Here is a 13433-nt window from a genome sequence, read left to right as displayed (position 1 = left end):
TTGAGACGGAGTTTCACTCTGTCGCCCAGGCTGGAGTGCAGTGGCCGCATCTCAGCTCACTGCAAGCTCCGCCTCCCGGGTTCACGCCATTCTCCTGCCTCAGCCTCCCGAGTAGCTGGGACTACAGGCACCCGCCACCTCTCCCGGCTAGTTTTTTGTATTTTTTAGTAGAGACGGGGTTTCACCGTGTTAGCCAGGATGGTCTTGATCTCCTGACCTCGTGATCCACCCATCTCGGCCTCCCAAAGTGCTGGGATTACAGGCTTGAGCCACCGCGCCCGGCCAAGAGTTCTTCACTTTCTTTTGGCTCACCCCTTTGGGGGCTCTTTTCCTTCTAACTAATCTTGCTGATGCTTCTGCCTGCCCCCATAGAACAAGGCAGGAAAGAACAAGAATGCTCCATTCAGATTGTTTTAAGCAGCTCTAAACAAAGACTCAAGAAGAGCAGGTAGCTGAGTAAAACACTTCAAACAGGATGTCACAGCAAGGCCTGAGAAGCCCTTGTGGTTTTGCTTCTCTTAAAACTTGAGTTTCTCACCTTTTCTTTGAGACTACAGTGTTTGAGACCCTTTTGCTTGGTTTCCTGGAGAGAGGCCACACATTGTTTGTGTCTGAGCAAATTGTGGTTCTCCCATTATCTGGCTATCCCCAGAAAAATCTCACTCTCTCAACTCTATTCCCTCTCCCAGGGGATGTGGTCTCTGGCACTGAGTCCCTCTTCAAGACCCATATGTGTCCAGAGTGTAAGCGCTGCTTTAAGAAGCGGACCCATCTGGTGGAACACCTTCATCTCCACTTCCCAGACCCCAGTCTCCAGTGCCCCAACTGCCAGAAGTTCTTCACCAGTAAGAGCAAGCTCAAGACCCATCTGCTGCGGGAGCTGGGTGAAAAGGCCCACCACTGCCCACTGTGCCACTACAGTGCGGTGGAGAGGAATGCACTCAACCGCCACATGGCCAGCATGCATGAAGATATTTCCAACTTCTACTCAGACACCTATGCCTGTCCTGTCTGCCGTGAGGAATTCCGCCTCAGCCAGGCCCTCAAGGAGCACCTCAAGAGCCACACGGCAGCAGCCGCGGCAGAGCCGGTACCCCTTCGCTGCTTTCAGGAGGGCTGCAGCTATGCAGCACCCGACCGCAAGGCCTTCATTAAGCACCTGAAGGAGACCCATGGGGTGCGGGCTGTGGAGTGCCGCCATCACTCATGTCCCATGCTCTTTGCCACAGCCGAAGCCATGGAGGCCCACCACAAGAGCCACTACGCCTTCCACTGCCCCCACTGTGACTTTGCTTGTTCCAATAAGCACCTATTCCGTAAACACAAGAAGCAGGGCCACCCTGGCAGTGAAGAGCTGCGCTGCACCTTCTGCCCCTTTGCCACCTTCAACCCAGTGGCTTACCAGGATCATGTAGGCAAGATGCATGCTCATGAAAAGATCCACCAGTGTCCTGAGTGCAGCTTTGCCACTGCCCACAAGAGGGTGCTCATCCGACACATGCTTCTACATACCGGTAGGATGGTTTCCATCTTTACAATAATGTTGTAATAATGATGGTGGTGATAATGGCTACAAAGGGCCTTGCATACATTTTCTCATTTGACCCAAAATTCCTAGAGATAGATCTAGTATTCCAGATTTACAAATGAGCCTTGAGTGTCACTTAGCTAGTAAACTAGTAGAGCTAGGATTTGAATCCATGCCGTCTGATTCCAGAGCCTGTGCTCTAACCACTGTGGTGCTGTGCCTCTTAAGCCCCTGTCCAGTTCTGCCCACCCCTAGTCAGGCTTGAGTGGGTTAACATCAAGCCTGAAGAAACCCAAACTAGGACAAATTACCTTACGTTGCAATTCATGTTTTGGGATGTGCTAAGAGACAGGGGCGAGGGGACTGAACCGTCCACATGCATATGGCCTTCTATAGCTTGGGTGTCCATGACACCGAACAAGATCACCTCCAGTGACCTGGAAGTTGCAGATGTTTAACTGGCACTCGTAGCTGTCTTCCAGCATTCTTGATGCTTTAGGTAACAACCAAACCAAGCTTCCTGCTACAGCATCATCCCATTTGTGATCTCTATGTCAACATCAGTGGATTGACAGGACATTTTTAGAATTTTCATCAAAGACACTGGTTTGGGAGAAAAAATATTAGGTAGCCTGGGACAAAGCCATTATTCTCATTGAACTCATTCCTGTACATGCTTTAGTCACAGAATCTCATGTTTCTGAGGTCTTTCCAAGAGGTTTAATCTTGTAAGTAAGGCAGGTAAAGATGAGAAAAGAGGCCGGGCGCGGTGGCTCAAGCCTGTAATCCCAGCACTTTGGGAGGCTGAGGCGGGTGGATCACGAGGTCAGGAGATCGAGACTATCCTGGCTAACATGGTGAAACCCCGTCTTTACTAAAAATACAAAAAACTAGCCGGGCGTGGTGGCGGGCGCCTGTAGTCTCAGCTACTTGGGAGGCTGAGGCGGGAGAATGGCGTGAAACCGGGAGGCGGAGCCTGCAGTGAGCCGAGATCACGCCACTGCACTCCAGCCTGGGAGACACAGCGAGACTCCGTCTCAAAAAAAAAAAAAAAAAAAAAAAAAAAAAGATGAGAAAAGAGACAAACTCTGAGACCTACTTTAAGACGATACAGATAGTGTTAGAACTCTGCAGAGGACCACGTTGCCAGCCTTTCACCATAGGGAATGGGGCTGGGTGAGTGGGCAGGGACAACAAGGAAGGGTCCTGAAGGAACCTGGCCCAGCCTGTCAGTGCCAGGTCTTGACCATCAACATGAACAGCTCACCTTTGAGTTCTCACTGAGTTTCACTGACAACTTTGGAACATTTCATATAATCTTTATACCAACCTTTTGGAGACAAAGAAACAGACTGCTCAAAGCCACATGGTAGTCAGCTAGGATTTAAACTACCACTTAATGGCTCTATGATTTCTCTGTGCCTCAGTTTCCCTATCTGTAAAATGAGGGTGATAATAGCACCTGCCTCTTAAGGATATTCTGAAAATCTGCGGAGAGGCGGCTTTTTTTTTTTTTTTTTTTTTGAGAGTACAGTAGCCTAATCTCGGCTCACTACAAGCTCCGCCTCCCGGGTTCCCTCCATTCTCCTGCCTCAGCCTCCCGAGTAGCTGGGACTACAGGCATCCGCCACCACGCCCAGCTAATTTTTTGTATTTTTAGTATAGACAGAGTTTCACCACGTTAGCCAGGATGGTCTCGATCTCCTGACCTCGTGATCCGCCCGCCTCGGCCTCTCAAAATGCTGGGATTACAGGCGTGAGCTACCGTGCTCAGCCGAGAGGAGGCATTTTTTTACAAAGTGCTCAGAAGAGTGCTATTCACATAGTAAGAACTTTGTTCATGTTGGCTGTTAATATTTTTATTACTATGTTGGACTTCAGATCAGAATTCTTGACCATTCTGTTCTGTTGTCTCATTTATTTTTCCTTTTCTGGAAAACAAAAGAATTAGGCTAAGTAGAGCAGTTGACCATAGCGACAGCAAACTGTAAAACAAATCAAGAGTGGACTTTAAGCTAGTTTTGAAAAGCTTGGGCTGGGCACGGTGGCTCATGCCTGTAATCCCAACACTTCACAAGGCCAAGGTGGGCGGATGACCTAAGGTCAGGAATTCTGAGAACAGCCTGGCTAACATGGTGAAACCCTGTCTCTACTAAAAATACAAAAAATTTAGCTAGGCATGGTGGCGGGCGCCTATAATCCCAGCTACTCGGGAGACTGAGACACAAGAATCGCTTGAGCCCGGGCAGCTGAGCTTGGCAGTGAGCTGAGGTCACGTCACTGTACTCCAACCTTGGCGACAGAGTGAGACTCTGTCTCAATTAAAAAAACAGAAAGAAAAAAAAAGAAAAGAAAAGCTTGGTCTTTACTTTCTTCCCATCTTCATTGGTGTGAAAGTTGGGGGAGTAGTTACCTGAGAGGGCTGTGAAGCAGCCTTCATTGTTGTGAGGTTTTCACCATTGCAGGTAGCATATGAAGCTGTTGTTCCTCACTGGCATCAGGGCAGCCTTGCTGGAAGAAATGGTCTGTCCACTTGCTCTGTGTCTGACCTGTGTTCTCTCCCCTCATCCTCATCCCCCATATAAGGTGAGAAGCCTCACAAGTGTGAGCTGTGTGACTTCACATGTCGAGACGTGAGCTACCTATCGAAGCACATGCTGACCCACTCCAACACCAAGGATTACATGTGCACTGAATGTGGCTATGTCACCAAGTGGAAGCACTACCTCCGTGTGCACATGCGAAAACATACAGGGGACCTCAGGTACAACAACACACACATAGGCCTCCGTCCCAATCCCAAGAACCTTATGCCAAGCTAGCTTCCTCTTGGATCTAACTTCTGGCCCTATTGCTTTCTCCAATCCCTGGAGAGTCTCCTCGTAAGGCCGGGTGCAGTGACTCACACCTGTAATCCCAGCACTTTGAGAGGCCGGGGCAGGCAAATTACTTGAACTTGGGAGTTCAAGGCCATCTGGGCAACACCCCATCTCTACTAAAACTACAAAAATTAGCTGGGCATGGTAGCAGACACCTGTAATGCCAGCTTCTTGGGAGGCTGAAGCACTGGAATTGCTTGAGCCAGGAGGAGGAGGTTGCAATGAGCCGAGATTGCACCACCGTACTCCAGCCTGGGTGACAGAGTAAGACTGTGTTTCAAAAAAGAAAAGGAAAGAAAAAAGAGAGTCTTTTCATAACACCCTTCTGTGTTCCCACTGTCTCAACTGCATTGCCTACAGCTGGCCCCTGTGACTGTGGCTCAGTCACATGGCGAGCACTCTCTGGGCTCTAGGAAGGGAGTATAGACCTACAGTATAGGCCTAGAGGCTAAGGTGTACTTGAGGTCTCAGAGTTTGTCCCTGGGAAAGTGAATAGACTCTATATTCATGCCCTAGTCTTGGCCACTTCCAAATCCAGCAAGTTCTTTGACCTGTGGCACAGCTGGCTAAGGGGTTTCTAGAGCTGTCATGCTTATGTGGGAGAAGGGAAACGAGGCACAGAAACCTGCCCTGTGGAGTTGTAGCCACGTCAGCTCCTTGGAAGGGTACAGTGGGTCATGCTGATTCATGATTATTTTAGGAAGGCAGTACAGAGTAGGGCTTAGAACACAGGCCCTGAAGCTAGGCTGTCTCTGCTCCTGGCTTCCTTTGTAACCAACCTTAGGCAAGTTATTAACGTCTGTGATTTAGTTTTTCTCCCGTGGACAATAGAGATACCAGTTTCATAGGGTAGTGAAAAGGAGGGTTATATCAGGTGACACATGTACGATACTGAGCGTAGAGCCTGGCCCACAGTAAGTATTTACTGAGTGATTCTTAGTTGTTGTGATTAATTATTGTGATTGCCTCCCCCTTTCTCTCCTCGCCAGGTATCAGTGCAACCAGTGCTCCTATCGCTGCCACCGGGCTGATCAGCTGAGCAGCCACAAGCTGCGGCATCAGGGCAAGTCTCTGATGTGTGAGGTGTGTGCCTTCGCCTGCAAGCGGAAGTATGAGCTGCAGAAGCACATGGCTTCCCAGCACCACCCTGGCACACCGGCCCCGCTCTACCCTTGTCACTACTGCAGTTACCAGAGCCGCCACAAGCAGGCTCTGCTGAGCCATGAGAACTGCAAGCATACCCGCCTCCGTGAGTTCCACTGTGCCCTCTGTGACTACCGCACCTTCAGCAACACCACACTCTTGTTCCACAAACGCAAGGCCCATGGCTATGTGCCTGGAGACCAGGCCTGGCAGCTCCGTTATGCGAGCCAGGAGCCAGAAGGGGCCATGCAGGGCCCGACACCCCCACCAGATTCAGAGCCCTCAAGCCAGCTGTCTGCCCAGTCCAAGGGGCCAGGTCACGAACCTGAGACTGTGGTGGACCCCAGCTTGGACCAGGCCCTGCCAGAGACAAGTGAGGAGGTCAACACTGGAAGACAGGAGGGCAGTGAGGCTCCCCATGGGGTTGACCTGGTTGGCAGTTCCAGCCCAGCAGAGGTGGAAGAGGGCAGCTGCACACTACACCTAGAGGCCCTGGGAGTAGAGCTGGAGTCTGTGACTGAGCCACCCCTTGAGGAGGTCACTGAAACAGCCCCCATGGAGTTCAGGCCCCTGGGACTGGAAGGGCCAGAGCTATCTAACTTTGAAGGTATTGGGACTTCTGACTTGGGTGCCGAAGAAAATCCCCTTCTGGAAAAGCTAGCGTCTGAGCCCTCCACAAATCCATCCTTAGAGGAGGCCCCTAACAACTGGGTAGGAACCTTCAAGGCAACTCCACCTGCTGAGACAGCACCCTTGCCCCCGTTACCTGAGTCAGAGTCGTTACTCAAGGCTCTAAGGAGACAGGATAAAGAACAAGCAGAGGCATTGGTGCTAGAGGGGCGGGTGCAGATGGTAGTGATCCAGGGAGAGGGGCGAGCCTTCCGCTGCCCCCACTGCCCTTTTATCACTCGCCGGGAGAAGGCCCTGAATCTGCACTCCAGGACTGGGTGCCAGGGCCGCCGAGAGCCCCTGCTGTGCCCTGAGTGTGGGGCTAGCTTCAAGCAACAGCGTGGCCTCAGCACCCACCTGCTGAAGAAGTGCCCTGTTCTGCTCAGAAAGAACAAGGGCTTGCCCAGACCAGATTCACCCATACCTCTGCAACCTGTGCTCCCGGGTACCCAGGCCTCAGAGGACACAGAAGGTGGGAAGCCCCCACCTGCACCACTAGAAGCAGAGCTACTGCTTCCAAAAGATGTTCCTTTGGAGCTTCCCAAGGAGCCAGAAGAAACAGAAGAGCCTCTTGCCACAGTCTCGGGTTCCCCAGTCCCTCCTGCAGGAAACTCCTTGCCCAGAGAGGCCCCTAAGAAGCACTGCTTTGACCCAGTCCCTCCTGCAGGAAACTCCTCGCCCACAGAGGCCCCGAAGAAACACCGCTTTGAGCAGGGCAAGTTTCACTGCAACTCCTGCCCATTCCTTTGTTCCCGGCTCTCCTCTATTACCTCTCACGTGACTGAAGGCTGCAGGGGAGGACGTGGCGGGGGAGGAAAACGAGGGACCTCCCAGACCCAGCTTGTGTCCCCATTGAGCAATGGGGACTCTGCTCCCCTGAAGAATAGGAGTACAGAGTCCAGATCTGGTGATGGGGATACAGTTCTGGTTCAAAAGCAGAAGGGGGCTCGCTTCACCTGCCCCACATGTCCCTTTAGCTGCCAGCAGGAACGGGCTCTGAGGACTCACCAGACACGGGGCTGCCCCCTTGAGGAGTCTGGAGAGCTGCACTGCAGCCTCTGCCCATTCACTGCTCCTGCTGCCTCTGCCTTGAGGCTCCACCAGAAGCGGAGGCACCCCACTGCGGCCCCAGCCCGTGGGCCCCGGCCCCATCTGCAGTGTGGGGACTGTGGCTTCACCTGTAAACAGAGCCGTTGCATGCAGCAGCACCGGCGGCTCAAGCACGAGGGGGTGAAGCCTCATCAGTGCCCCTTCTGTGACTTTTCCACCACCAGACGGTACCGGTTAGAGGCTCACCAGTCCCGACACACAGGCATTGGCCGCATCCCCTGCAGCTCTTGCCCCCAGACATTTGGTACCAACTCGAAACTGCGCTTGCACCGGCTAAGGGTACATGACAAAACACCCACCCACTTCTGTCCACTTTGTGACTATAGTGGCTACCTTCGCCATGACATTACTCGTCATGTCAACAGCTGCCACCAAGGCACCCCAGCCTTTGCCTGCTCCCAGTGTGAAGCCCAGTTCAGCTCAGAGACAGCACTTAAGCAGCATGCTCTGCGCCGACACCCTGAGCCTGCACAGCCTGCCCTTGGCTCTCCTGCAGAGACCACTGAGGGCCCCCTGCACTGTTCCCGCTGTGGGTTGCTATGCCCCAGCCCTGCCAGCTTACGAGGACACACCCGTAAACAGCACCCACGGCTTGAGTGTGGGGCCTGCCAGGAGGCCTTCCCTAGCCGACTGGCTCTGGATGAGCACCGGAGGCAGCAGCATTTCAGCCACCGCTGTCAGCTCTGTGACTTTGCTGCCCGGGAGCGGGTGGGCCTGGTGAAGCACTACCTGGAACAGCATGAGGAGACTTCAGCAGCTGTGGCAGCCTCAGATGGGGATGGGGATGCTGGCCAGCCCCCTCTGCACTGCCCCTTTTGTGACTTCACGTGCCGCCATCAGCTGGTACTAGATCACCATGTGAAAGGGCATGGGGGCACTCGTCTCTACAAGTGCACCGATTGTGCTTACAGCACCAAGAACCGGCAGAAGATCACCTGGCACAGCCGCATCCACACTGGGGAAAAGCCTTACCACTGTCACCTCTGCCCTTATGCCTGTGCTGATCCCTCTCGCCTCAAGGTAATGTCAGAGGATATGGGGCAGGAAGTGGAAGGAGTACAGGCTCTGGAGTTACACTGCCTGGGTTCTATAAAGCTGATGCCTCCAGATATTAGCTCTGTGACTTTGGGAAAGTTCCTTTACCAAACCCCAGATTATTCATCTGTTAAAAAGGAGATAATACCAACTTCATAGGGTTGTTGTAAAGATAAAGTTCCATATTGTGGCTCACACCTGTAATCTCAACACTTTTGAGATACGAAGGTAGGAGGATCGCTTGAAGACAGGAGTTGAAGGCCACTCGGCAGCAAATTGAGATCCCATTACAAAAAAAATTTTTTTAATTAGCTAGGCATGGTGGTATATACCTGTAGTCCCAGTTACTCAGGAGGCTGAGGTGGGAGGATTTCTTGAGCCTAGGAATTTGAGGCTGCAGTGAGCTATGATCATGCCACTGCACCCCAGCCTGGGTAACAGAGCAACAGACCCCATTTTAAAAATTGGAGCTAGGCGCGGTGGCGCATGCCTGTAATTCCAGCACTTTGGGAGGCCGAGGTGGGCGGATCACGAGGTCAGGAGATCAAGACCATCCTGACTAACACTATGAAACCCCGTCTCTAGTAAAAATACAAAAAATTAGCAGGGCAGGTGCCTGTAGTCCCAGCTACTCGGGAGGCTGAGGCAGGAGAATGGTGTGAACCCAGGAGGCAGAGCTTGCAGTGAGCCGAGATCATGCCATTGTACTCCAGCCTGGGCGACAGAGCGAGACTCTGTCTCAAAAATAAATAAGTAAATAAAAATTTATTGGCCAGGTGCAGTGGCTCATGCCTGTAATCCCAGCACTTTGGGAGGCCAAGGCCAGAGGATTACTTGAGCCCAGGAGTTTGAGACCAACCAGGGCAACATGTGGAGACTCTGTCTTTATAAAAATACATTTTTTTAATTAGCTGGACCTTGTGGCACATGCTTGTAGTCCCAGCTACTTGGGAGGCTGAGGTGGGAGGATTGATTTAGCCCAGGACGTTAAGGCTGCAGAGAGCTGTGACCATGCCAGTTCACTCCAGCCTGGGCAATAGAGTGAGACCCTGTCTCTTTAAAAAAAAAAAAAAATTCCTAGCAAGAAACTGAAGATTAAGAAAAATGAAGTTCCATAATGTCTGCTTGCCGTATGATAAAGGCATAGAATAGGGTAAGAACAATCTAGATAATAACAGCTAACATTTATTGAGCACTTACTATATTTCTAGCACTATAATTCTAATCATTTCAAAAATATGAGATATAGATACTTTATTCCCCATTTTATAGATTAGTAGTCTGAGAATTAGGGATTAAACCATTTGGGACATAGCTAGTAAGTGACAGAGCTAAGGCAAACCTAGGATACCAAACTGACAAAACTCAGGGACCTGGTTGATAAGCGGCCTATGGACAGGATGGGAGCAGGGAACAGGGTTATCTGCCAACAGTTTCTCTGCCTATTTACCCCTACTTCTACATCCAGTGAGTACCAAAGGGTACACATTTTCTACTTTTTGCTCTTGCCTCTTCCAGTACCACATGCGTATCCACAAGGAGGAACGGAAGTACCTGTGCCCTGAGTGTGGCTATAAGTGCAAGTGGGTCAACCAGCTCAAATACCACATGACCAAGCACACAGGTGAGTCTGTGTGGTTTCACAGGCCTGAAGGGTTCCCTTGTTCCCTGGCAAACCTCACCTCACCAAGGTTGGTCCTTGTTCCAATTCAGGGCCAACATCAATTTTCACATTGGGAGTAGAGGGTAGGCTGGGGTTGTATGTGCCAGAATGGCTCCCCAACCCACTGAAGACCTGTCAGAATCAGAAGGGTAAACCTGAGAACCTGTGCATATGTAATTTCCAAAAGCTTCCCAGGTGACTGTGTTACAAGGTCAGTCATTTTTCCCCTCGTGAGAACCCCCAACTCAAACTTGGGTGACTGAGGGCAGATTTGCCTGGCTCTTATACAGACATGACAGAACTGTCATGAGTTAAAAAGGAGAAAGTAGAGGGGTCTCCTGTTCCAGTCTGTCCTTTTCTTCTCCTGGGTATGGATGGAATCCACAAACTCGGTTCTTGAAAGCACACAATCATGTGCCTGTGCTTACTGCATCTGATCTTCCCTGTGTGGAGGAATTGATTAGGAGCATTTCAAGGCCCTCTGCTTTTGTGAATGCCACTTCTTTCACCTCTACCTCTTCCCTCTTAAGTATTTCTTTTTCTTTTTTTTTTTTTTCTTTTTTTTTGAGACGGAGTCTCACTCTGTTGCCCAGCCTGGAGTGCAGTGGCACAGTCTCAGCTCACTGCAAGCTCTGCCTCCCAGGTTCACACCATTCTCCTGCCTCAGCCTCCCGAGTAGCTGGGACTACAGGCACCTGCCGCCACGCCCAGCTAATTTTTTGTATTTTTAGTAGAGACGGGACGGAGGTTTCACCATATTAGCCAGAATGGTCTCAATCTCCTGACCTCATGATCCGCCCGCCTCGGCCTCCCAAAGTGCTGGGATTACAGGCGTGAGCCACCGTGCCTGGCCCCTCCTAAGTATTTCTTTTACCTTTTTTTTTTTTTTTTTTTTCAGTGACAGGGTCTTGCTCTGTTGCCCATGCTGGAGTGCAATGGTGCAGTCATAGCTCACTACAACCTCAAACTCCTGGGTACACATGATCTTCTTGCCTTAGCCTCCCAAGTAGCTGGGACTACCAAGTACACGCCACCACGCCCACCTAATTTTTTTGTAGAGACAGGGTCTCACTTTGTTGCCCAGGCTGGTCTTTGGCTTTTCGAGTTGAACAAGCAGTTGTGTTTAAATGAATTGACAAATTCCATGAGTACCCTGTGACCAAAAGAGGGTTATTTCCCATGTGGAAACCCTTCCATATTTGAATATTCATTACTCTCACGTAGCTAGTTGGTTAGAAGTCCAGTTAATCTTCAGCATCCATTGGGCACCCACAACATTGATTGCTGGGACTACAATATTGATTTCTTGTTGATGTACAAGGACTCTGTGTTGGAAAGGCACAGAAATGTCAGACAGGGCCAGGCACAGTGGTCATGCCTATAATCCCAGCACTTTGGGAGGCCAAGGAGGGCAGATCGCCGGAGGTCTAGAGTTCGAGACCAGCCTGGCCAACATGGTGAAACCCTGTCTCTACTAAAATACAAAATTAGCCAGGTGTGGTGGCGCATGCCTGTTATTCCAGCTACTTGGGAGATTGAGGCAGGAGAATCACTTGAACCTGGGAGGCAGAGATTGTGAGCAGAGATTATGCCACTGCACTCCAGCCTGGGCAACAAGAGCGAAACTCCATCTCAAAAAAAAAAAAAAAAAAGAAATGTCAAACAGGACTGGAGGACTGGAGCATTCCAAAGATATGGTCATTAGTCAACTTGCTGCTTGCATTCTTTATGTCCACCGATCACAGTAACTCCATGGCCCACTGAACCTTGCTCCACCGCCTTTCAATGGTGATTTGTTCTCTGCCCTGTAGGACTGAAGCCATACCAGTGTCCCGAGTGTGAGTACTGCACCAACCGGGCTGATGCACTGCGTGTGCACCAGGAGACCCGGCATCGAGAAGCACGGGCTTTCATGTGTGAGCAGTGCGGCAAGGCCTTCAAGACGCGCTTCCTGCTGCGCACCCACCTTCGCAAGCACAGTGAGGCCAAACCCTATGTGTGCAACGTGTGCCACCGTGCTTTCCGCTGGGCTGCTGGCCTGCGCCATCATGCCCTCACCCACACCGACCGCCACCCCTTCTTTTGCCGCCTCTGCAACTACAAGGCCAAGCAAAAGTTCCAGGTGGTCAAGCACATACGCAGGCACCACCCTGACCAAGCCGACCCAAACCAGGGTGTGGGCAAAGACCCCACCACCCCCACAGTGCACCTGCATGATGTGCAGCTGGAGGATCCCAGCCCTCCTGCTCCTGCCACTCCCCACACTGGACCTGAGGGCTGAAAGCCTGCCCCACCTGAATAGGAAGAGGGTATGGTCTGAGATGTGCAGACTGGGATCAGCACTAACCTGAGGAGCCTAAGGAAGGACTGGCTTTTGGGGAGCAAGGGTGACTAGAACCCTCCTGGGACTCTGGCTATAGTACTTTGAAATTATCACCCATATAAAAGGGGGACATGGACTACAATGTTGATTTCTTATTGCTGTACATTGTGTTTTTAACCTGCGAGTTCCCGGTTTCTTCACCATCACTCCATCAAAGTCCCTGGCTATAAGATCTGGATTTTACCCACCCAATCTTCTCTTTCCTTCTTATTGTGTCAAGTCCTATTTCAGAATCTTCTAAAAACAGTTGTATCTAACCGCATGTGCTGTTGTGCCTAATGCTCTATAAAGCATGTTAAACAGAAAGTGGTTACTACATTATAGATTTACCCAAATGCCTGTCTTAACATTTCCAGGCTGTCATCTTGATCAACTCTGTCCCCTCTCAGACCTCTGCCTCCCTTTTGTCTCCTTCCATCTTCACTCAGTATTGATTCTGAAACAGGCCTAGGTCTGCCTTCTCTCTGTCCTTGAGCTGTCTTGACCCTTGGCCAGCTCCCTACTTCAAGCTCCTTTGTCTACCTGTATCTATAAAGGGAGGATTGCTACCCACTAAGCCTTCTCCTAGAAGCAACTTTAGCTCATCATCAATCCTCAGACTGGCTCAGCACCTGCAGTAAGGTGTTAAAGCACAAGGATACTATGGAAAGGCAGATGACTAGAGAAGAAAATCTCCAATTCAGAATTCTGTAACTGCTTCACAGTATAATTCTGTAGTGCCTTACTATATAATTGATCATCTAAACTGGGACACACTGGGAAAACTTTTTTTTTTTTTTTTTTTTTGAGACGGAGTCTCGCTCTGTAGCCCAGGCTGGAGTGCAGTGGCCGGATCTCAGCTCACTGCAAGCTCCGCCTCCCGGGTTCACGCCATTCTCCGGCCTCAGCCTCCCGAGTAGCTGGGACTACAGGCGCCCGCCACCTCGCCCGGCTATTTTTTTTTTTTATTTCTTAGTAGAGACGGGGTTTCACCGTGTTAGCCAGGATGGTCTCGATCTCCTGACCTCGTGATCCGCCCATCTC

The 13433-nt window shown here is 50.9% G+C and overlaps 1 protein-coding gene across 1 annotated transcript in view; it reads left to right on the top strand.

Annotated features, from left to right (window-relative positions):
• ZNF142 (zinc finger protein 142) overlaps positions 1–12716 on the top strand; it is a 23513-nt gene extending 10797 nt beyond the window's left edge. The window contains exons 7-11 of the mRNA XM_025404852.1: positions 690–1514; positions 4115–4292; positions 5397–8349; positions 9883–9988; positions 11839–12716. Of these exons, the coding sequence (XP_025260637.1) occupies positions 690–1514; positions 4115–4292; positions 5397–8349; positions 9883–9988; positions 11839–12308 (4532 nt within the window). The 3' untranslated portion in view covers positions 12309–12716. The remainder of the gene's footprint in view (positions 1–689; positions 1515–4114; positions 4293–5396; positions 8350–9882; positions 9989–11838) is intronic.
• The last annotated feature ends 717 nt before the right edge of the window (positions 12717–13433 follow it).

The sequence above is a fragment of the Theropithecus gelada genome, chromosome 12, assembly GCF_003255815.1.
Source record: "Theropithecus gelada isolate Dixy chromosome 12, Tgel_1.0, whole genome shotgun sequence".
Lineage (NCBI taxonomy): Eukaryota > Metazoa > Chordata > Mammalia > Primates > Cercopithecidae > Theropithecus > Theropithecus gelada.
Note: the sequence above shows the minus strand (reverse complement) of the source record. Positions and strands in the feature narration are given on the sequence as shown.